The 25,849-nt window shown below is 36.1% G+C and overlaps 1 protein-coding gene across 1 annotated transcript; it reads right to left on the reverse strand.

Annotated features, from left to right (window-relative positions):
- Positions 1-1,089: 1,089 nt before the first annotated feature.
- Positions 1,090-18,839, reverse strand: LOC106156023 (putative chitinase 10). The gene is made up of 20 exons (XM_087003124.1): positions 18,619-18,839; positions 18,151-18,239; positions 12,968-13,043; positions 12,100-12,288; positions 11,522-11,763; positions 10,765-10,889; positions 10,381-10,513; positions 9,912-10,094; positions 9,500-9,628; positions 9,030-9,207; positions 6,771-6,826; positions 5,959-6,028; positions 5,109-5,297; positions 4,546-4,787; positions 3,811-3,938; positions 2,750-2,882; positions 2,331-2,513; positions 1,947-2,075; positions 1,500-1,674; positions 1,090-1,257 (listed from the first exon to the last, which is right to left on the reverse strand). Exons 3-20 carry the CDS (start codon positions 13,029-13,031, stop codon positions 1,214-1,216), a joined length of 2,592 nt encoding a protein of 863 aa, XP_086859250.1. The 5' UTR covers positions 13,032-13,043; positions 18,151-18,239; positions 18,619-18,839; the 3' UTR covers positions 1,090-1,213.
- Positions 18,840-25,849: the final 7,010 nt, after the last annotated feature.

Here is a 25,849-nt window from a genome sequence, read left to right on the forward strand (position 1 = left end):
AATGATAATAAAGTGGCCTATACTTTGCTGATTGACAATGAGTTGGTAATCTTTAGTTAAACAATTGATATTGTGGAGTTCAAAAAATAACTGAAACGTTTACAGTTTTCTACAGTATGTATTCTTACCGTCACAATCACAGTCCGCCTTTACACATTTTTCTCAACCGAGAGACTAGTTTCCGTGCGGAATCTGCACTGTGCAATAGTGGTTCAGTGTGGAATCCATTACGTGCAACAATCAGTCTGGGAGTTTGCGCAACTGCAAGACATGTGGAGCTGGAGAGGGATTCTCTCTTTTTTTAGGGTCATTTATTCTGTAAGCCGCTTAACGTGAATACCAGCGGTTTGATTTCTCTAGAATATCATCACTGGCGGATGGGCATATCAAAGATTTTGAAAAAAGACTTATATGAAAACTTAAGGCTTAAATCATGTTGTGGTATGGGTCCAGTTCACTTCACGTGCTCATCACTTAAGGCCTTTTATTTGTGTTTTAGACCACATGCATACCACCCCACTGTAATATTTTTCTTTCACGTACTAATGATAGTGCATTATAATAAAAGCGGCCTTGTTTGGCCAAATCACGAACAATCAATATTCTTTGTTGCCTTCTTTCTTGTTATGAATGAGACTATGAAAGTTTGTGGTACACTGAGATGGAGGAGACATAAAATTGCATTTAAGCAAAAAAACTTCTACTGCATTTCTAAATTCTTGCTTAATATGAATTTTCTTAAGCTGCCACAAAAAAAAAACATTTAAACACTTTCAACATAAATGGTCCAGAAGACTTCAGAAATGATACTGACAAAACAAAAGAAATCATATTTATTGACTATAAAATAATCATTAATTAAGACATTATGCGAATGAATATTAAATAATATTTGTTAAAATTTTTGGACCATTGGCATTTTTTGCTCAATTCAGTCAATATTACAAGATAAAAAATCATGTCACCTTATGTCATCTTAATACCGTAAATACATAAATCTGAAAAGAAATTGTTATCATCCTTGGTTAGATTTAGCAATCTATGTGAATACCGTGTGGAACATCAATAGGTTTAATGGAAACATAAGCTGCCCACTCAAATACATGTAATATCTTAGCTGGGTTTAGTGCCACGGTCGTTGTACAGTTCTTTCCCTGTTTATGACAAGGCCAAAGTCTTTCCATTTTGCCTAGTACCTGTACGAGCAGAAGAGTTATACCCGTAGCAGAATTGTGAATAACAATCCACAACAAAGAACTGAAATGTGTGAATGGAATATGTTAAAAAAAAATTAAAAAGTAACAGCAATAAAAAAAGAAAAAGAAGAGAAAGGAAAGGAAACAGAAATGGTTTTTAGAAGGAATATCTTTAAAAAAAAAATTTCGTCAGAGGGGCATTCTCTTGGTAAATTACTATTGCTTGTCTTGAAAATGGTTCCAAGAATTCCTTTAGACCTAACCTAAACATCGGTTTCGAAATATTCCATTGATTGTACTTACCAAGAGTCGTTGTGGGATTCATGGCGGTAGTGGCGGAATTCTCATACACAGCCAGTCTCTCGTTGGCTGCTCTAAGCAAGGGATAACTTCCCTTTCCACATTTGTTCTTGAAGTCATCCATGTCCAAAGACCAGATCATTATACCCGCCAGGCTTTTACTGACGGCGTAGTCTACCTAAAACGGGTGCGCAGTACATATAATGTCACCAGATTTATTTAATTTATGAAACTCCCGAGTAAGAAAAAATTGATGTCATCCAATGGTAGTTCACCAGAAGTGAAACGCCGTATCCAAACTCAAAAACAGCAAAATGAGAATCAACACTCTGGGTGTAATACAGTGCCATGGTAGAAAATGATACAAAATTGGTACAACAGGATCTGTATGAAATGCTGCTTCAGCCACTGATGAATTGAAGCTATTGTAGTAGTCTTAAAATAATATACCTTTTCCTTGATGCTGGTAGGATTGTCATACCCCACCCATAGGTTCTCCTGTCTGTTGAAAGCATATGGTACTCTTCGCTTGTCATCCCACTGTTCCTCCCATGCTGGGTCTTTTAGGTTCTCGCAAATCTGAAGAATAACGAGAAAATGTCAGTTGCAAATGAAATGCGACATAAAAATATCCCATGGCACTGCCAACAAAAACGAAAACCAATCCGTAGATTTGCAGTTGACAGCGTTACCTAATGCAAACATAAAATGGTATGATACAGAAATTATGCTTCAACACGCACACACTGCACACGGTTTATCACCATTGTAGAAAATACGAGGTATACACTTCAAAACCAAAAATAAACAACTTTGTTAAAAAAAATCACCGACCTCAAAATATGGGTACATGCCGCTTTCATTGATGTACCTTCCGGCAGGTCCATTGTCAAGAGCCTGCGCTGCCGGAGTTGTATTACCATTTAGGGTTTTGAAGTTTCTTCCATACGCGCCCAACCCCAGAACCAGTTTATTTGGCAGTGCTCCTTTCTCAATCCACATTTTTACTGCGTAGTCCTGCAAAAAGATCGTACTTTTCGCTTGAGTCATTTCACCATGTTCCAAACCCAGATACACAAATGTTTTGAAACAACCCGTCAACATGTATTAATAAAATTGAAATATCCCAAAGTGAAATATTATTTAAAGCGCTTTTTTAACCATCTTTTTCATATGCCTGACCTCCAGTTTAAGAAGAATAATTTTACTTGATTTTTTAAGTATAGTCCATTTATCTTAAAGCCTTCACTTACGACATTTTGCGGTGCCATTGCATCATTTTCTCCATCGCCTGAAAAGAGCGCCGCGTTCGGCACCAGGCGTTTTTCCTGAGCAGGTCCAAGTTCATGGAAATCGTATGTCAAAAGGTTGATGAAATCCACACTCCTTTCAAAAAAGTGCATCAGACATTTATAAAGGATAATATCACAATTTCGTGAAATGATGAGGCTTTAATTGTCCGTGTCAGGATAAATTTTTGACCTATAAGAGTTTCAACTGGTGACAGTTAAAGGAACTCTATAATGGATTAACCCACCAAAATTAATTTTCCTTAGGAAAAGATCAATTTTCTTCTACTCAGAAATAATTATTGGACCGGTCCCTGCTCTTCGATTGGATGTTTTATTCTATTTTTTGATCGAATTATTTAGTTCAAAATGATTGACCAGTCATTTAGAACGCTATGCCTTCCCGTTCATATACTTCAATTTGGTATACTTTGTCACAGATTGAAAAGTTCATAAACGCACGCAAAATTGTACAGTTAGTGGTTTATTATGCATTGACTTTTCAAAGGCTTTTGATTTTTCTTCATGACTTTAAGTATATGTTTCATTCTGAGGTACAGATGGTGCCAAGTTGTTTTCAGGTACTGGCCGTTTCTTCTTTGGTTGCTTTTCACTCACAGATGCCACTATAATTAATCTCGAACTTCTGCTGACGTTTTGGTGAAGCCATGGCGACAGAGGCTTTGGGTGTGTTCTTAGTTGCCACTTTGGTTTCAATTTCCCTTTTGTCCAAACTCTTCTGGCTGATAAAATGGTCTCAGGTAGGGACTCAGCCCAGGGATTTCATGTGCAGTGGAATCAGTCTTTGACTCTTTGTGTCCTTCCATAGCTTGATTGTACAACTTTGTGTGCGTTTATGAACTGTTTCAATCTGTGACAACTACATGTATTTCAGATGCCCTGTGATATCAGAGGGGTATTTTTATCATAGGCCTACTTGTTCACTGCGTTCGGATAGTCTCGGCAGATTCCGTGACTCGTTAAACGACTTACGGGATCTGCCAAGATTTTCCGAATGCTCAAACCTGGAGACTTCCTCTACTTCATATCCCCCCTGCTCCAGTGCCCATTTCCCCGTGGCAACTGCTGCTGAGAGTATCAATTTCTTTTTACCGGTGGCAGCGGCCTCAGATTCGAACTTTTCATTGGTCTCCTAAAATGAGAGGTTTTCTTTATCAAAAATGCCATGTATAGTTTGAGAGGTCTTAACTAAATGTAAGATCTCTCAAACCGCACTTTCGATCTCTTAAACTCTAAACTGTCTTTTCGGTAATTTGACCTATTCTTTATGTTCTTACTCCTATTTTCACTTAAAAATGGTTTTGTTCAGACGTGACTATCATTTAAATTGAAAAAGGACTGCGTTACCAGACTTCTAGTGAACAAAGAGACCACTATCGTACCCTAGATTACACAACCCCACTTTATCAATGTGTTCGTCTTGTGACATCAATTGCATTGTTTTCGAGGTACTCTCGTAATGGAGAGGTTGGTGAATTTCACTCAAGACGGAGTTCGAAATGGGTCTTTAAATCGTGACATTATGTACTAACCTTTTACTTATTCATCTTTTTATTCTATTTTTTATATTTTATTGACATTTATTTATTGCTTTGTAAAGGTCTAAATCATATTATATACCTTTAAGTATTTAATTCCTCTTCAAATCTATGAGCCACATATATCATTAATCGATTTCGTTAGTGTGGTCACTTTAAAGTAAGGTAAATGAAAAATTAACGTATTCAGGCATTCAGCACCTTAAGAAGAGCTGTGAAATTAGACTTGCTATCTGCGTCAGGAAACTCCCAGTCGTAGTCCAGTCCGTCAAAGTCGTGTTGCCGTAGAAATTGCACTGTCCCCGAAATAAAGTTCTGCCTTTTTTCCCTGGTAGTTGACACAGCAATAAACGGAGCTGTTCCCATTTCCCAGCCACCTACAGCCAGGAGTACTTTCAGGTCGGGGTTGTTCACCTTTAAATTATTGACTTTCGCATACATACCTTAAAGGATGGAATAACGAAGATGGTGAGCTGACGAAGATCGGGAAATTTTATTCAAGGCATAAATGTATAACTTTACGGTTGAAAATTTACTTTGTGAGTCAAAAATTGGAATACAGGTGCTAAAACCAATCTAATAGTTTATAGCAACAGAATCAGACAGGCTTTAATTTGGGTGACTGATTTCGGTATTTTTGGCATATCTATATTAGCTGCCAAGGATCACTAAATCGCTTCATACAAATTGAGACTTAATAATATATGTATACTCTTCCCATGATCATAATAATAACAATGTGTGGAATGTTCGGCAAAACTGACCTATATTTGGTTTGGCAAGCACATCGTTCCATTGGTCCGGTTTCAGTCCTCCAGCGCTTATATTGGCAAACGCATAGATTATGTGGGTACATAGAGAGGCATTAATGTTGGCGGGGAAGAACTTTATGGAGTCATCTGTCCTGTATTGAGACCAGTTGGTGTAGTAGCATACCCTTTTGTACCCTGAACCTTAATATAGCAGAAATAAGACATTTTGTACTGTTAAGTCTAGCAGACTGAGGAACAATGAGAGTGCTTACAATCTCGCAAGACGAGTGACGAAGAAAAGCGTAAATAAATGTCAGTGTGTGTGCTTGTGTTTGTGTGTTTGGAAGCAACTCAGTAACATGTCTTCAAAGCATACATTAATTCATACATTAAGTTTTTGGTAATATGAAAGATATAATACCTATGAAATTCATATTTTTATCTACCCGATAAAACTGAAATATATCATTTGTAAAGTTTTTGTACCTCCTTTATCTGCAGATGCTTTAGTTGGTAGCAGTGATAGTAGACTGCGCCCCATTCCCATAGGCAACGGTCTCCGTATATCGACCCAACTCTACGGGGACTTTGATAAGTGCAAACAGCTTAACTGAATCACAGACCCCCTCTTGTTTCAAACTTATTCGAAAAATCACCAGCTTTTCTGTATTCATGTACTGAACGCCAGGAGAGGCGTGTTAACAGTTAAGCTCATTGCACTCAGCGAAAATCCCTACAGAGCTGGGTCTATCCACGTAGACCGATGGTGTTTATGGGAATGAGGCCACGTCAACGGCTTGCGAAAATATCATATCGTTATGGATAATGGCCATACGTAACCATGCATGTCACCCATACTTACCTTGTGTCAAACTGAAAACATAAATCCCCATTAGGAGAACTGTCAGATGCCGCATATCCATAATTCTTTTCTATTACTGTAAGAGAATTGTAACGTGATTGATACGGGTGATTAGGCACCTAAATATAATACAAGCCAATATAGATAAAAAAAGCGTACCTGCCTTCACCACATGTAGCTTTAAATAATAATTTATTATTGTATGATATATCGAAATAGCATGTGACGTTTTTTCAATAATGACTCTTATGTGTAAGTAATCAACTGAGAGCAAAAAATATGACCCTAGTTGAATACTTACACATGAAGAATATGATTCAAAATCAAACTTCTGGTAACATATTACGAAAAATAAAATTTCACACCACGTAGAAATGTTAATGGGCGTTTTTTAAAAAAATCATTTCATAAACCTAATACTTCTAAAGAGAATTACATGAAAGAAACAAAACTGGTGTACTGATAAAAACATAAAGCAGATGCTTGTAGAAAAAAATTAAGTTGTGTATGAGTGGTCTCTATTGTTACAATTTTTGTTATACCTAAAACTCCCCTATGAAAAAAAAAACTCCATTACTTCTCTTCAATTTTACTGTGTACTGCTCTGTTTAATCCACCTTGAACTGAACACGTGTATATTAATAATACCAATTGTTTAGCTCTTTCATAATGAATATTGCAAAAATTGTTAATTTTGTTAACCTGCTCACACTTAATCCCTCTTTTCATGAAAAATAAAAGCTGACAAAGAAAGTAATGAAAACTAATAAAATAAACCCTGAAGTAGGAAGAGAAATACAGAAAAAACTCACCTCAGTATAACTTAATATTTGTATTTGGGAGGTTGTTACTCGATTGGTCATCAGGTCTGCAGTGATTAAAAGGTGCTATGCATGAAGTAATATGACTAAAGGTTGTCTAATGGGTGAGGAAAATACTGTTTATCAGTTGTGACGCACATTTTATCATTTCATCAGATTGTAAGTACAGTATATAATATTAACCAGAATCCAAGATTAAGGGGCGTTTTATTTGAAAGATGCTAGAATTATACTAATGACCTCAAAGACAAGGCAACTTAACCCAGTTTTATATCTATAGATCAAACAGCTAGTGGTGTTCAGAGACTCAAGTCCTTTATTTCGTAAATCAGGCCTTTTAAGAGAGAGAAAACAATTTTAATTCATGGATTCAGCTCCTTGAGACACCTGCGCTGAATTCTAGCTTCACTGGTTAAACTATATTCGACTTCAAAACACAGGCACTAGATCGAGGTACACTGTTCTACATGTACTTAGCAATTTGGTGATAGGCCTAAATTGTGCATTTTTTTATCAACAAGCATGACATGGTCAATGAAATTCAAATCAAATCTGGATTGGACAAGTCTAAAAATTAAAAATATGGCCGCCAAATCCAAAATGACATTAAGGAACGTAACATTACTACAACGCTATATCCACATCTCGGCGACGTTATAACGTTTGTGTACTTTTCTGACAGCGACGGTGAAAGTGCAGCACAAAAATGATAATAAAGAGGCCTATACTATGCAAATTGACAATGAGTTGGTCATATTTAGTTTAACAATTGATATCGTGAAGTTCACCAAAAATGAACTGAAACGTTTATTTACAATTTTTCTACAGTATGTACTCTTACCGTCACAACCATAGTCTGTACTTTTTTGTCTTTATTTGTTTCAACGGAGAGATCAATCTTCCTGCGATACCGTTTCAGTGAGGAACTGATTACGAGCAATTCGTTTAGCAACTTGATCAACTGCAGGGATTCTGTCTTAGTTTAGAGTAATAATTCTGTAAGCCAATAAACTTGAACATCAATGACTTAATTGCACCGAAACGTTATCACTGGTGGATGCACAGTAAAACTGCAATTTTGATTACAGTTGTGGTTGTGGTCAGGTTCACAGTAATGCCAGCAACGTTGTCTATCAGAAAAGTGACCCTGGCCGCAATTCCATATACCATGAAAAAGTGTGACATATCATTTAGGGCCTTTATCCGACTTTAAGGCCATATGTACACCACCCCACTGTAAGTTTGTTTTTTTTTTGACAGTGGCTTTTAGCACTCAACTAATATAAGTGCCTTTTCTTAAAAGCTTCCACTGGATTTTCTTTCTTAATATAATTTATAAATGTCCTTAGGCTGTATCAAAAGCCATTTAAACATTGTTTTAACATTAATGGTTCAGAAGAATTCAGAAATCAAGCTGACATAAAATAAATAACTATTTTTATTGACTCAAAAAATATTAATAAAAATAGGCATTATACAAAAGAATATAAAAGAAAATTTATACTTTTCACATTTTTGCGATATTTGCTCACTTCAGACAATGTAAAATATCATGTCACCTTTTTTCATCTTTACAACGTGAATGTATAAATCTGAAAAATTGTTATCATTCTTGACTAGATTAAGCAATCTATGGGAAGACCGTGTTAAACACCAGTAGCCTTTATCATAACATAAGCTTTTGAGTCACGTTTTCCAAGAAGTCCAAGCAGCACACTCATATAACATCCTAGCTGGATTTAGTTCCTTGGTTGTTCTACAGTTCATTCCATGTTTTTGACCAAAGCCTTTCCACTGTGCCCAGTGCATATGTAGAAGCAGAAGTGTTACGTCCGTAGCAGAATTGTGAATAATAATCCACAACAAAGAATGGAATACTGTTTTAGGGAAGAAAAGTATTGCTCGGCTGCACTCACGCATCTTATGAAATTGCACCGATCTGTACAGAGAAAAAAGATACATTGAAAGACAAATATCACACACACACAGTTAAAAGAAAAAAGAATGCGCTACTGAAATGTTTATGTATTTTTGTCTATGCATGCGTGTCAAAGGAAAAAGGTTTAAAAAAACGGATATGTTTTTTTAAAAGGAAATTGGCATACTGATAATTTTTTTTTTTTTTTTGGTTTTTCGTCTAAAGAACATTATTTTGGTAAATTATAATTATTTACCTAGATATTGGTCTTAACAATTCCTTTAGAATAAACATAAACATCGGTTGCGAAATATTCTGTTGAATGTACTTACCACGAGTTGTTGTGGGAGTCAAGCCAGTAGTAGTAGTGGATTTCTCATACACAGCCAGTCTCTCGTTGGCTGCACTTAGCAATGGATAAATTCCCGTTCCACATTTGTTATTGAAGTCATCCATATCTAAAGGCCAGATCATTATACCCGCAAGGCTTTCATTGACGGCATAGTCAACCTAAAATGGTTGCGACGTAAATATAATGCTCGTAAGGATACCACCAGTTAAACAACTTTGTACGCTATAAACCTCTGTATACTAAAAAATGATACCATCCAATGGTAGCTAATTCACCGCTATAAGTGAAAAACCGATACCAAACTCGTAAACAGCAGAATCAAGAGCAAGACTAGTGCAAAACAGTGGTAATACAATATTCGTGCAAAAGTAATACAATATTCGTGCAATTGGAATGTTGCTTCCACTACTGATGGAATAAAGCTGTTGTATTTGTCTTTAAATGGTATACCTTTTCCCTGATGCTCCTAGGATTGTCATATCCCACCCACAGGTTCTCCTGTCTGTTGAAAGCATATGGTACTTTTCGCTCATCATCCCATTGTTCCTCCCAAGCTGGATCTTTCAGGTTCTCGCAAATCTGAAGAATAATAGGAACGTGCATGTCAGTTGCAAATTGAAATTTTACATAAAAATTGTCCCATGATATTGCCAACAAAAGCGAAAAGCAACCCATAGCTTTGCAGTTGACAGCGTTACCCAATGCAAACATAAAACGATATGATACAGAAATTACGTTTCAACACGCGCTCACATTGTGTACGGTTTGTCACAGTAAAATTTGGAAAATGCGAGGTATACAGTATGTTAATACATCTGTAGCTAAAAATAAACAAATTTATTAAGGAAAAAACTCAACCTACCTCATAATATGGGTACATGCGGGGTTCACCGGTATACCTTCCCGCAGGGCCATAGTCGAGAGCCTGCGCTCCTGGAGTGGTATTACCATTTAGGGTTTTGAAATTTCTACCATACGCGCCCAAGCCCAGAACCAGTTTTTCTCGCTGTGCTCCTTTCTTAATCCACATCTTTATGGCGTAGTCCTGAAAAAAAGATCGTATTTTTCGCTTTCAAGAGTCATTTCACCAGCCCAAATACATTTGTTTTGAAACGCCCTGTCATAGTACATTAATAAATTTGAAATAATCTCACCTTAAACTTTTATTCAATCACATTTTCATATCATAAAAAGTGCCTGGCCATCAGATTAAGAAGAATTATTCTACTAAAGCACCTCATTTAACAAGCTTGCAGTTTAAAAAAAGAATTATTCTACTAAAATATTTAATTTTAATAGTTTAGTACATTTATCTTTTTGTCTTCACTTACGACATTGTGCGTTGCCATTACATCATTGTCTTCCTCGCCAGAAAAGAGCGCCGCGTTCTGCATCAGGCGTTTTCCTTGAGCAGGTCCAAGTTCATGGAAATCGTATGCCATAAGATTGATGAAATCCACGTTCCTTTAAAATGTTCATCAAACGTTTAAAACAGATAACGTCACAATTTCGTGAAATGATGAGACTTTTATTGTCCCTGTAAAGATGAAGTTTCGTTTTAAGAGTTTGGACCTGTGACACTTTACCTTGTACAACAGTTTATGAGGCCTACATGCTTCAAACCTGCAATCGGATACTCTCGGCAGATTCTGTATATCGTCAAACGACTTATGGCACACTTATGGTATCTACCAAGGGTACCCAAATACACATACCTGGAGACTTCCTCGACTTGATACCCCTGCTCTACTGCCCATTTCCCTGTTGCAACTGCTGCTGAGAGTATCAATTTCTTTTTACCAGCGGCAGCGGCCTCAGATTCGAAGTTTTCGTTGGTTTCCTAAATAAATAAAAAATGAAAGTTTTTCTTTATTAGAAATATTATACTGTTTGAGAGGTCTTAGGTACATGAAGACAGCAAAGGTATCTAACAAGACTGAAAAGGTGCACTACGGAGTGGCAAGGGCCGCTTGTCATGGTCTCACTCTTATTTCATTCTTTCGACGTTTTCAAATTTCCATTGATAAGGCTAACATTTCGTTCTTTTTTAGTATGCCTCCCCTTTATATGCTTTTATATCTCTTAATCCCCAAACTTTTTTTTCGGTAATTTGACCGAATCTCTATGTTTCAACTTTAATTTTAACTTGCAAATGGATCTGTTCACACGTGGCTAAAATTTAGACTGAAAAAGGGCTGCATCACCGGATGACCAGAATACACCACTCTCGTACCTTAAATTATAGAACCCCACGCTCATAAATGCGCTCGTTTTGTGATATCAATAATATTGACGAGTTACCTTAAAGGAGATAGAGACTAATAGATTTGAAAATAGAAAGAAAACGGAAACGTTAACTATGTCTTAACGTTTTAGTGCCACAGATAACATTACTTGATTATTCAAGTGTAACCATTGAATAAAATGTATAGAAAAATTAACGCCTTCATGTAAATATTCAGAAACTATCACCTTAAGAAGATCTGTGAATTTAGACTTGCTATCTGCGTCAGGAAACTCCCAGTCGTAGTCCAGTCCGTCAAAGTCGTGTTGCCGTAGAAACTGTGCCGTCCTCGTGATAAACTTCTCCCTTTTTTCCCTCGTAGATGACACAGCAATAAACGGGGCTGTTCCCATTTTCCAGCCACCTACAGCCAGGAGTACTTTCAAGTCGGGGTTGTTCGCCTTTAAGTTATTGACTTTCGCATACATACCTAGAGAGATTGAATATCGAAGATAATACACAAAGCTTTACTATACAAATGTACGGTTAAAAAAAATCAAAGTTGTAAGTCAAAAATTTTAATTAGATACAACTGCGATATCCCATCTAATTCTAGCTTTGTAAACTAACAAAACAGTTTTTAACCGATAAAATTAGCCAACGTTTGAGTGTGTGTGTGTGTGTGTGTGTGTGTGCGCGCGCGCACGTCTGTGTCAAGGATAACTTAACTGTTTCATACAAATTTAAACAGCTTTATATGAAATCAAATATAATATTATTCATGATCATAATAATAACAATGTGAGAAATATTCGGCAATACTAACCTACATTTGGTTTGGTAAGGACGTCGTTCCACTCGTACGGTTTCAGTCCTCCGTCGCTTATATTGGCAAATGCGTAGATAATGTGTGTGCATAGTGAGGCATTAATGTTGGCGGGGAAGTACTTTATGGAGTCATCTGTCCTGTATTGAGACCAGTTGGTGTAGTAGCATACTCTTTTATATCCTGATCCTTTACATAGAAGAGATTAGACACTGTTAAGTCTAGTAGATTTAGGAACAATTAGAGTGCTCACAGTCTCACAAGTGGGAGTGATGACTAAAAGCATAAGATTTTGTCTCTGGCAACACAGCAACTTATCCTGAATTGTTATTATTTGAAAATATAGCTCTGTATTTGTAATGTATCACTGTTATTCATCATCCTTTTGAGTTCAGACAAAACTTCTTCAAAATGATCTTATTCGACGATTTTATTGTGAAATGATGCCCCGAGCATTGATAATCGCCTCTTAAAGGAAGTGTCAGTCTCAAATAAGATCACCTTCTAAGAGTATATAAAATTTTATAGGTCCTACATCACTTTTTGACCTTTGGATTTTTTAAACCCACTTTTTTGTGACGTACGTAAGCTATTGAATCAATATTCTTATCTGACAGAAACAATATCAATATCAATTTCGTCGTAATATATAGATAATACCTATGAATTCATATTGAATTTTATTTTATCTACCCGATATAATTGAAAAGTATCATTTGTTAAGTTTAAGTACCTTCTTCATCTCTACATACATTTGCTGGTAGCGGTGATAGTACACTACGTCAAGAGCTTGCTAAAACATGTTAATGTCGTCTAATTATTCAGGTAGGAGTTATAATTAACCATTTGCATGCCACTCAATACTTACCTTGTGTTAAACTGAACAAGTAAATCCCCATTAGGAAAACTATCGGAAGCCGCATACCCATCATTCTGTTCTTAATCTGTAAAACAATTGTAATCAAAGGTGCCTGTATAATATCAGTCCTATGAATAAATAAACGTGCATGCATTGCATTGTTCTTTTGCCTACATATATAAAATGGCGAACTTACCTTGACCAATGAAGCACATGTAGCTTAAACAATCATTGACTGTTAAATGATATATCAAAATAGCATTTGTCGTTTTTTTCCCAAATTTGACTCTCGTGCATGAGTAATAAACTGAGAGTCAAGAATGACTCTCAAGAATGACTCTCAGTTGATTACTCAGACATAGGGAATTATTTGTAACAATTTATCTAGAGTCGAACTCATAAACCTAACAAACGAAAAGTCAGGTTTAATGGTGATATTAATTGCAGTTGCATATGATTTATGTCCCCTTCTCATAGTATCAAATGAACTACATATAAAATTTACGCCTACAATTAATTAAGATTCAGAACTAACTACTTCTCGCACCTAGCTACGGTCCCTGAGAGGAAGCGGTGTGTGGTACACCTATATAAAAACCAGGTTTTTTCACTCCTAAACTGGGGCCCACAATGACTTTTTAATTTACCCTTACCAATGGTTGTTAAAGGGATAATGTGTTCTACTGTCACCATCAATTTAAGTTAAAGAACACTTTTTTCCGCGCGATGGTGGCGACGGCGGTGACAGTTTTGTTGGCAGTAATAAGGGGTTGTGCTCTTTTTTTGTTTTGTTTTGTTTTAGTAGGCTTGTTAAGGACCAAAAAATGGCCAAACGCTACATTTTGTAGTACAAATGTCTAACTTGGCATAAATGTTCCTTGGGCCAAAAGAAAATTTTTTATCCAAAGAGACGCCCTCTATCGATACATTAATTAGCATAAATTATGCAAATTAGGTGCCAAAATATATAATATTTCATATTTCCATTAATATTTGGCCTAGAAACATGTATAGATTATCAAACCTGACTAAATTAGGGACAAGGAACCCATTTTTGATCATTTGGAAGCAATTGGTGGCCATTTTGTGCCTCAAATCCAAGATGGCCGCCGCCCGCCATTTTGAAAGTGGACATAATTTTGCTATTTTATGTTGAATTTTGAAGCGTTTGGTCTAACTATACTTGATATATATATCGATTCTTACTATTTTGGGGGTGCAAAAGTCATTTTTGATATTGTTATGGTGATAGTAGGTGATTTGAAGGAACAAAGAGGGTGTTTTAAGTGCCTACCAAGATATGTGTGAACGCTGCAAAACCATGGATATTAATAACCCGTATTCAAATATATCTCAATGCAATTTTTTGTTATATACCATCGCTGTTGGACTATATTATGAGCAAAAAAAACCCCTCATTTTTACCATTATGAAGGCCATTGTGGCCGTTTTGTCCCTCAAATCCAAGATGGCCGCCAAAAACTATTTTGAAATTGGGCATAATTCGCTATTTTGAAACTATATGTATTACATCTTTGTAAATGAGTAATACCTCGTTTTATATTATTTTCTGGTGCAGAATACATTGTCTGTTTCATGAAATGTGAGTACAAACTATTTTAGCCTCCAAAATCAATATGCATGTAGGCTTAAGTTGTCAAATAGTCTAATTAGTACATGTAGTCTAATTAGTACAAAATGTTTTATTAAATCCTAAAGAGCTTGAAACAAGCGTCAAAGACCAAAATGGCTTAATTAAAGGTAAAGAATACATACTTGGTGCTTTGGAGACAATTGGTAGCCATTTTGATCCTCAAATCCAAGATGGCCGCCAGTCACAATTTTGAAATACAGGTAAGGCATAACTCATCAATTTGAAGCTATTGCTCTTACACTAGCATGTTATACATCGTTTCTTATCATTTGGGTTGTAGAAGTCGTGTCTTATCTCTTCTGAGATATAATACAAAAAGAAAATATTACAAGGCTCCAACACCAATACAGGCTTACGTCTTCACCTTCGCTTGTATACGTCTTGAAGTCAAATTTGTGCAAAAATATGTTATATAACAATTATAAAATGGTTTTGCCAGACATAGATTAAGTGCAAGAGACCAGCATGGCTGTTTCGACTTAATGGTGACTACTGTTAGCTATTCTGTTCTTCATATCCAACAGCCTGTCACTATTTTAAAATTATGGCATAATTTACCTTTTTGAGCTGTTGGACTTTCATATATGATCGTAATACATCAATTGATACTATTTTGGAAGTACGTAATTAATTTCCGGTGTTATTCTGGTGAAGAGGATAATAACAAAGGCATAAGGTGTATTAAGATGATTCCAAGATGAATTTTCCTGTAGTTGTCATATACTGTAGATGTTTTGTGCTTGTTCGTCCATTGGAAACAATGAGAACTACCTGTATGTAGTTGCCTTATGGATTACTATTGGTAGTGAGATGACTTGTCTGGCCAAATCATGCTAGGAATGATCACTGGCACTGTCAACTAGGAAAAGAGGCTGCTTCCTCTACTTTTTTGCTTTATCCCTCTTGCCTACCTGCGCAGCTGCTGCTTTCTAGTTGGTTTTGCAGATTCCTTCTTTTGTATAAAGATACCACTTTCCTCTGATGCGACATGTTCTCATGCATTGATGATACTCTGGAAACTGGATTTTAATATATTGTTTGGCTGTTTCTCATAGGACACTGACAAAACCTCAATTCTTACTAGCTGTTGTCTTATTGGCCTACCAGAGCTGATCATGCATGTTTTTTTTTTTTTTTTTTTTTTTTTTTTTTTTTTTTTTTTTTGCTGTGCTGCTGGATGATTTTGCAGACAAGATCTGGAGCTATTTTAAAGCAAAGTCCATTTGCTTGTCTTTCACGGGCATTTTCGCATCAATACAACTAACCAAGTTCTATAGTATTATAAGACGACACATTTTTCACCCTTCAAATTTTCTGGATTATATTTAACATGCAAATGCAAGCCCCAGTGACTGGGACATAAATGTACATGTGGCTTTTTGGTTCACATTGACCAGTAAAAGATTAATAATATAATACCACTATGTATATATATTTATTGCTTACCTTTAAATTATTCAGTATCTTTTAGTGGATGGTCACTTAAGATAAATCTAGATGATATATTTGAGCATGTGGTTCGGGTTCCACATTTTTGTTACAGACTCAACGAAACTCATCTTGGAATTTATTTTACAACCTTATATTACAGTACCTTTTTATTATCTTCTGTCACCAAATTAGCACCGGAAAATTACTTTTGAGCCCCCAGAATAGTACGATTTTACCTAATACAAGCCCACAGTTCAAAGGTTATAAATTACACCAAATTATTAAAATAGCGGCATGCAACCAACACTTGGTTTTGATCAAAATAATGGCTAACAATTATCCTCATGCGGTCAAAGATGTATTATTTTGCTTTCATGCAGCCATTTTGTTTGCTGACACTTGTTTTATTGTTCGGGCAAAAGCAGTTTTGAACTAATTGGATTACTATACATATAAACTGCAGGCCCATGTGGCGACTGAATCCTATATTTATTTGGAGGCTTATAAAAGTTTCTATTTACATTTTATGAAACCGAAAATGCATTCTGCACCAGGAAATAATCAAAAATGACGTATGGCACGCTTATGAAGGTGTGATAGTTTCAAAATGGTGAATAATGCTCAATTTGAAAATGGCGTATGAGGGTCATCTTGGATTTGAGGCACAAACTTTATGAAACAAATAATGTATTCTGCACCAGAAAATAATATAAAACGACGTATTACTCATTTACAAAGATGTAATACATATAGTTTCAAAATAGCGAATTATGCCCAATTTCAAAATAGTTTTTGGCGGCCATCTTGGATTTGAGGGACAAAACGGCCACAATGGCCTTCATAATGGTAAAAATGAGTTTTTTTTTGCTCATAATATAGTCCAATAGCGAAGGTATATAACAAAAAATTGCATTGAGATATATTTGAATACGGGTTATTAATATCCATGGTTTTGCAGCGTTCACACATATCTTGGTAGGCACTTAAAACACCCTCTTTGATCCTTCAAATCACCTACTATCACCATAACAATATCAAAAATGACTTTTGCACCCCCAAAATAGTAAGAATCGATATATATATCAAGTATAGTTAGACCAAACGCTTCAAAATTCAACATAAAATAGCAAAATTATGTCCACTTTCAAAATGGCGGGCAGCGGCCATCTTGGATTTGAGGCACAAAATGGCCACCAATTGCTTCCAAATGATCAAAAATGGGTTCCTTGTCCCTAATTTAGTCAGATTTGATAATCTATACATGTTTCTAGGCCAAATATTAATGGAAATATGAAATATTATATATTTTGGCACCTAATTTGCATAATTTATGCTAATTAATGTATCGATAGAGGGCGTCTCTTTGGATAAAAAATTTTCTTTTGGCCCAAGGAACATTTATGCCAAGTTAGACATTTGTACTACAAAATGCAGCGTTTGACCTCTTAACAAGCCTACTATTCAAGATATATTATGGAAATGTAGTAAAAAATTTTAAAACACAAAGAAGAGTAACATGAAAGTTTCAAAACATAATAGACAATGATAAAAATATATAGCAGATGCTTTCCAGATAAAAAATTACGCTGTATATGAAAGGTCTCTATTGTTACGACTTGTGTTATACTTAAAACTCTTTGTGAAAAAAACATCCATTACTTCTCTGGAATTTTAGGCTCTGTTCTCACAACTTTTAGATCGATCTATCACCGCGGGGAGTCTCACTAGATTACTGTCAGATAATCCCCCTTAAGTGTCCGTCCCCGCCTACTACAAGCTTTAAGGGGTAATTAACTTTCGTGTCCGCCCGGCTGACAGCTATTTAGCGTGAACCCCCAGGGAGTTAGGTCGATCCAATGTAGGTCGATCTAATCTATGAGAATGGGGTGTTACTGTCTACTTCTCGGTTTAATCCACCTAGAACTGAACACGTTTATATTAATAATATCAATTGTTTAGCTCATTTATAATGAATATTGTTAAACGCCAGCCCGCCTTCGCTTTTTTCCTTCTTTTCATCAAAAATGAAAGCAAATGCTGACAAAGAAAGCAATGAAAACTAATAAAATAAACCCTGAAGTAGGCAGAGAAATACAGAAAAACTTACCTATAGACCTATTTTTGTATTCGGGAGGTAGTTTCTCAATCGGGTCATCAGGTCTGCAGTGATAAAAAGGTAGTATGCCTAAGGGCTGTCTAATGGAAGACAAAAATACTGTAAATCAGTTGTGACGCACATTTTATCATGTTATCACGTTGTAAATATATGGTATTAACCACAATTTAAGATTAAGGGGCGTTTTGTTGAAAAGGCGCGAGAATCATTACAAATGGCCCCAGTGACAGGGCAACTTTACCAGTTTTATATCTATAGATCAAACTTCTAGTGGTGTTCAAAGGGTCAAGTCCCTTATTTCATAAATCAGGCATTCATCAATCCTACTCTTTTAAGGCACCTTGACTGGAGTCTAGCTTCACTGGTTAGACTAGTCGACGTACCTCTGGGGCGATTAGACGTCGTGTTTACATTGGAATCCGATTTCATATCAAACAAAATATCATTTTTGGTACTTACTTAATGCAGTTCTTCAGCTTTTACACGAACAAGCCCTTTATGACTTTGGTTAAGTGACGTGGGCACATTCTTCAGTAGACAGACACCACACTGAGGTACACTATGTTCGCTGTTCTACTTATTCGTCATAATGAGGACGTGAGAGCTTGCGTGTCGGTTAATAACCAGGCCAGACGAACTTAATGACAGTGGCCATGCAATATCTCTTTTCAAAAACACATTTATTTAGAATGATAAACGCATGCGCTACATGTATGTCATGTGAATTGTGTGTGATTAGAATAAATTCGTGAAAGTCATTCTTTTCTAGTTGACCTGCGATCACAATTAAATGTTTGATAAGTATTTAAAATTAGGATTATAATAACTCTCAACAGATATATATAACTAATAGAATATAATTTGTCTGCCCTGGCTCTGTGTAGGCAACATACAAAACCCATCGCAAAAAGTACTATTTGTTTTAAAATATATGTTGTACGAGTTTGAAAATGCCCCAACTACCCTGCGAACTTACTTTTTTTGCCTATCCAAACCTTAAAAATGATAAAATCCTTCAAATAAAAGTACCAGCTGTCGATATTTTCAGCGAAGGACTTGGTGGTCTGAATGACTCATAACTACATCATCACCAAAATATCACCCTGTACATAGAGGTACCATATTCTCCACTACACTCCCTACAATACGTTTTCAAATAAAGTACAAAGCAAAATATGAACTGGTGTAAAAATGGGAAATTTCCTGTTCGCTATCAACCAATTTTTTAAGAATAAGAATATCAATCAAATAAATTAATTTTTGCTGGTACGACGAGAAATTTGTGTGTGGCCACATCAAGAGGATAAAAAAAAAAAAAAAAAAAAAAAAGGAAAAGAATATATATTCTCCGGTATCATATAGTCCGCCGTTATTGCTCTGTGTACAAAAATGTTCGTGTGTGTGTTTGTGTATGTGTGAGAGTGGGTTTATATATTTATACTGTGTATTTGTTTGTGTTGGAAATAAAGAATTAAAAAAGAAAAGAACAAAAAAGAAAGAAATAAAATAAAACGCTTGGACGGCACACTATCTTGAACAATTATTATTTTCTTTCTGTATTTTTAATAAAATAACGATTGCTCTCTATTATTTTCTAAACGTTATAAATTTGTGTAAAGGAAGGCTGTTACTGATCAAGCAAATATGATCTATTGTCTATTATCCTATTCTTTTTTTGCTGGCAACTAGGAAATATATTAAAACGTTTTATTCCATCTCTTTGAAGCTATCAAAAAAGCTTTATGGTACACAATGAGTTTACAAAGTTTACAAAATCGACTGTATGGTATGTCGATGTACAATCAGCTACCATGTTTCTCAACAGTGACACATATGAAATGGAAAATCCAATAAAATTCAAGAAGTGAATTTAAAACAGACTGTATAAAACCAGCGGACATGCAACGTTGATTATGTACATAAATATACATGTATTTTGATTCATTGTTTATGAATAAGGCGTTTCCTTCTGTTCAATGTGTTTGACAAAGTGCTTGCCATCTTCAACGTCGAAAATTGGGGGATGAGAGAGATGCAAACGTATGTTTATTCGTACCGCTCCTCCTTCACGTTGATTGTGTAAGTAAGACTTCTGATAGCATGGGAAAAGGGAAATAGTAAACAATTTAGAAAGAGCTCCCCACCTAAAAAAATTTAATATTTTTTTATTCTCTATATATTTAATATAAGAAAATAGAGCAAAGAAAAAAGTTAGACACGATCAAATAAATCATATTTCTTTATTGATATTATATCAACTGACATACAGGCGCCTCTAAAACGCCGCCCTTTCACCGTCTTATTTATGGAAATGTTCTCACTCTGTTTTGTCTTTAAAAACAAGAGCCTCGGACCGAATCTTGATATCACCAAAACTACCAAGTGTAATCGAGCCAGTGTAAATGAGTGCTCGGATGTGCGTGCTCAATTATGTCAAATTGCCTGAGGGTGTTGCAACCAAATTTCATGTCGACAGGATTCAAGGACATTGTGCCAATGTTAATTAGGGGAGGAGAAGGTGACTAATTTTCCTTCGAAGTTTTTATCACATTTGCTTGTTCCCTTCAAAGTAAATACATAAAACGTTTTTTCTTTTTAATTTAAAAGACCTGCAGAATAAAAATAATAAGCATATATTAAGCACAGATGTACACAAACTCGGGGGCAGATCCAAAGAAACTTTCTGAAAGTCTTCCAAATGATCTTTGTTGATCCATCCCAAATTTCTGACCGTTTTCTGACAGAAAAAAATAGATGCTCGTCAATGTAAACTTGAAACTTCTGACCGTCTTTCACCAGCAAAAGGGTCACTTAATGTAAGTTCAACTAGAAAAGCACTCCGAGAGCACAGACGCCAAGGCAGCAATTTTTGATTATTATTGATTGATTATTGATCCGGGTCACCACCAAATACTAATCATCTCTTCCTTGGCCCACTTCTGACAGTTCCTGAAAATTTCATCAAAATCGGTCCATAACTTTTTGAGTTATGTTGATGACAAACAAACAAACAAACAAACAAACAGACAGACAAACAGGGGTGAAAACATAACCTCCTTGGCGGAGATAATAATTTGATTTATATACATTTCTGAATGATAAAAATTGTTTCAAATGGTCCAAAATGGAAGAATTAATTTACCTTTGAAATCGTCGGATTTTTAAGGAGATCGTCAAACAACTTGACCAAACCGAATAGATATTTACGTGGTAGAATATTTCAAATTATGAGAAGTATTTTCAAAACTAGAAATATGTTTTTGGCACAGAAATTCTATCTATAGATGCACAATGGAAAGGCAGCGGCCGATTTTAGAAAAATGCCGAACTTCAATGACTATTGACTATTGCAGAATACGCAAAAAATCATTACTACATCAGGGGTGAATTACCTGATTGAATATGAAAGGTCTTGCAGAGATAGGCCTATTGCTATTGACATGTAAGAACAAGGGAAGATGTAATATGAGAGTTAAAAGATATAAAAGAAGTGATTTCATCCCTTCTCAAAATAAAACGTGATAATAATAATAATGATGATGATGATGATAACAGTTATGTAATAGGCCTATTAGATAGATAGGCCTAGGTAGTGCATGCATTAGATAGGCTTACATGTAGGCCTACGTGTAAGGCCGTCAAATCATATTTCATATACAGAAAAATGCTTTCAAAGAAATGGCACAAATTTGCAAAAAAAAAAAAAAAAAAAAAAAAAAAAAAAAAAAAAAAAAAAAACACTCCAGCGAGGTGGAGGGTCGATTGCTGATTGTAGGCCCTATCTTTCTGGTCTGATTAATACAGACTTGACATTTAATATGGAATATTTTTTCCAAATCATAATTCATCAGTTTTTCTCCTATTTTGCTGACTGATAAATGAAAATAAGGATTCAAATCGTGTTTTAATAACTTTTGATAATCTATTCGATGTCAGTGTGACATCAGTTCATTAACTGAATTCACCAGTGAAGCATACAAAAATACATTGCCTATTTTAAGTCATACGACAACCATTGAAAGCGATATTTTGGATCTCCATATTTTCCTAATTATTGTCTTTAAAAGAGTTACACGTCCCACAAAGGCCCCCCATGTCAGTGTCTAGTCACAGCAACAGTCGCTGTTACGCTTGACCTCATCTTGCTGCTACCAGAGGTTTCAAGCCGCCAGGTATTCCTTATGATAGGTTTTTTAGAGTTTAATCTGAAATAAAATTCCAGGCAACGGTTAAAACTTGTCCAATTTGTCTCAGTTTTGTTGTAGGACATGCAGGCCGTTGATACGGCGAGTAATGACCTACCCACATATTGTCTATGTGGTTCAATTATGGCGATTTTGATGACCAAGGTAGCTACTCATTCCCTTGGTTCTGTAAGTATTTTGCTATTAAAAGTGCTCTGTGTGAACCGGCAATCTCATCGTGCAACCTAAAATTGTTTCTAAGGTGCCCCCTATCAAATGATAGTCAAGTGGTTCCCAGATTATTCCTTTATTTGATCTGGTTCAGGTTTTCATCGTTGACTACCATTGGTGTTTTGGCACCAATAAGGTATCCACTCCAAATACTGACACTGTCAATGACCCTGGTTACTTAAGAAGTGGCACACGTTTCGTCGTAGGCCTCTTCAGGATGTCTGTAAACTCTGTTTTGACCAGTTTAGCGGTACAGGTGAAGGTTGACCCCAATAAAGAAAGACACGCGGTTTCAGTGTTCTACCCAGAAACGGTAATGGTCCCCAATTCATTAGAGAAACAGACTACGCTGCTTTGCTGTTTACAGTGGCTTCCTTAGAGGTCATCTGGTATCTTAACCTGCTGAAACCAGTTTGGTGTTCGCTAAGAGCCTTGAAAAACGCGTTTTGGTGATAATTTGCCCCTCATTCAAAACAGACTGGGTTGTTTTGGTTTAATTGCAGCAGCAATCCTGAAGGACAGTGAGTCCCGTACCCTGGTGGTAAGACGTCAATGCATTGGGCGTGGTCTCTGTGTAGGTACATCGGTCTGGGCATTACCCTATAAAACTGTATAGACCATTCCGTTTGACACAATAATCTGTCTGGCAATGTCTGTGCTTTTCGCGTCATTCTGGCACAGCTTAACAATTTTATAAAACACTGCTTAACTCATTTTACGCACTGCAAAACCGACCGCTTGCATGCAAAATTTCAAATTCTTCTATGCAGTAGTTGCCAATATATGGATACTTTTTTGACAGAACCATGCTTCGCCAAAGCCAAGCTTTGACCAGCTTAAAGGAGCACTGCCCAATTAAATCACTGCATATTACACAAGGCAACAGAGCAACAGACTTGGTAGTCAGTTAATTGGCAGCGACACACCTGACTTCACACTTCTCCAGTCAGATGTCGTCTAATATGAGATCTGAATTTTTTGAAAAAAGAACGCATTTTTACCTAAGTATACCTTTAAAACTGAAATATTCCATATTAAATGTCAAGTCTGTATAATCTATTAAAGCCTAATCTTACATGTATAGAAATTATTATTATAAATTAGGTCCTTTAGGCCTATTATATTAGCCTATAAATTAGAATTAGGCTATTTGCACCAGGGTCATTCCATAAGGAAGTGAACACTATTCCCTACTCCCCACACTGCAGATTGCCTATCTGGCGAAGAAGTGGCGAGTAACCAGACTACAAAAAATCGGCAAAAGTAGGCCCTATTTTAAATTAAAAGTAGGCCCGAAGGGCTCATTCTCATCGAAACTATCGGTCTACGTGTAGATCGATCTCTCGCTGAATGCAATCAGTTAAAAAGATTTTAATGTTTTAAAAAACACGTGTAGGCCTACATTAGGCCTATAGGTAGGCCTATAGATCTTAGTTTATGTCGGGCATGGCAAGTGGTGAATCTGTAAGCAGGCCTACAACACGAAATCTATTGCATAGATGTACCCGGTGGCCTATAGGCCTAGGCCTGTTTTCTTAGATCTCTCTGTTTGAACGCGGACAATTTGAAATGAGGCCTACCATGCAGTAGGCCTACAGTAGGGGAGACCGGGGCTAGTTGGACCCCGGGGTAAGTTGCCCCCCCCGTCATTTTCTGAAAAAGTAACTATGAGGTAAAAAAATTGGCCACATACTCTTGTAAAGTGACCGTAGCCTACAATGTGTCGGCCGTTAAAAAGTTTTAATTAAGCGGTGAGTCCAAATAAACTATTTTTGCACCTAAAAGTAATTTTGTTTAAGAGATTTAAAAATCTAATTTCATAGGCTTTTGATCGAATATAAGATATGTATAGGGCATCAAACTGAAGCTCATTGTTTCAAGTTTCACAGAAATGTATCATCGTTGCTCATTCTAGCACCATAAATGGCTGCCAGCCCTTAAAATAAATAATGTGCACCCGGGGCTAGTTGGCCCCCTTGTCTCGGGGCAAGTTGGACCCTCATATTACCCACAAACCTTTGCGCGCAACGCTGTTTGAAATAAACAAGAAGTTGGTGAAATTGACAAAGCTTGCCGGTGTTTACCGTCTGATTGATTTTTTTAAAAATTTTCTCTCTGGTGTCTTTTTGGAAATTTATATTAGGAATGTTCTGTTGATTGTATGTATTAGAAAGCAAATCCATTGGACTTTCCTTAGAAAAACATTTATTTTGCCTTAATTCATTGTAAGGTGATTTTATTGTATTTATAGTGTTATATGTGGCCCCAAGGGGATTTTCCACCCCTCCCTAGATAGAGACTATTGTTGAAACAAACTCAGTGGTTTAAAACTGAATTTGTTACTTTAAACGTAAATTTATTATTCGTTTTCATTCATTAAAAACCTGCTTTATAACATTATTAATTTATTCTTAATTAAAACAAAACAAATTTTATTGATAGATTTTTTGGTTCTTGCAACACATACCCCCCCCCCCACAACGTGACGTACGGAAACTTCAATAAATCTGCCTCATTTGAACTATTTATTCATCAAAGGACTTTCAAAAATCAATTGAATAAATTAAAAATGTATAAAAATGTATTTCAAGGCGTTTACATGGGATATATACTTCATTTTCGTATAGGGGGGCCAACTTGCCCCGACCCTGGGGCCAACTTGCCCCGTGGCGGGGCAAGTTGGCCCCCTTGACGTCAACTGCGTTTTTTGTCAAATTGTGAGCCGTTTGGCATTATATTTGAAAAATAATGGCGTTGCATACGTAGCTTAGTTCATGGGGCTTACTTTAAAACCGGTTTTGTGACTCTAACCCATTCCTAGTTGGCTCTACAAGGCCAAAAGTGTCTAACTGGGCCAACTAGCCCCGGTCTTCCCTATGTTTATTTTTTGTCATTGAATCATGGGCCTAATATTGACTTATATATTTTTGTTTTGTTTTAATTATTATTTGATAGTTTTCCATTTTAATGACGCCACATATAGGGCCTATAGATTAGTCTACATGTTATGGAGAAATTTTGTTAGCCAGCAAATGCGAATTTCATTTACTTTACAAGAAAACGGAGGTGGACTGCGTCAATAGTCACGTGACCTTTTTGTCTTTTTGGGGGAACGCCGAAGAAAAAAATGTTATCATTTGTAAATAACATCACAAAACAATTTGTGGAGGTAAAGAGAGAAATTTTTATATTATACTTAACATTTTAGCATAATAAATAGTTAGCATACCAGAGAAATATGTTCATTAGGTTGTTAGTTTTCCCAGTGCCTTCCC

The sequence above is a fragment of the Lingula anatina genome, chromosome 2, assembly GCF_051362555.1.
Source record: "Lingula anatina isolate TDL-2025a chromosome 2, LinAna3.0, whole genome shotgun sequence".
Lineage (NCBI taxonomy): Eukaryota > Metazoa > Brachiopoda > Lingulata > Lingulida > Lingulidae > Lingula > Lingula anatina.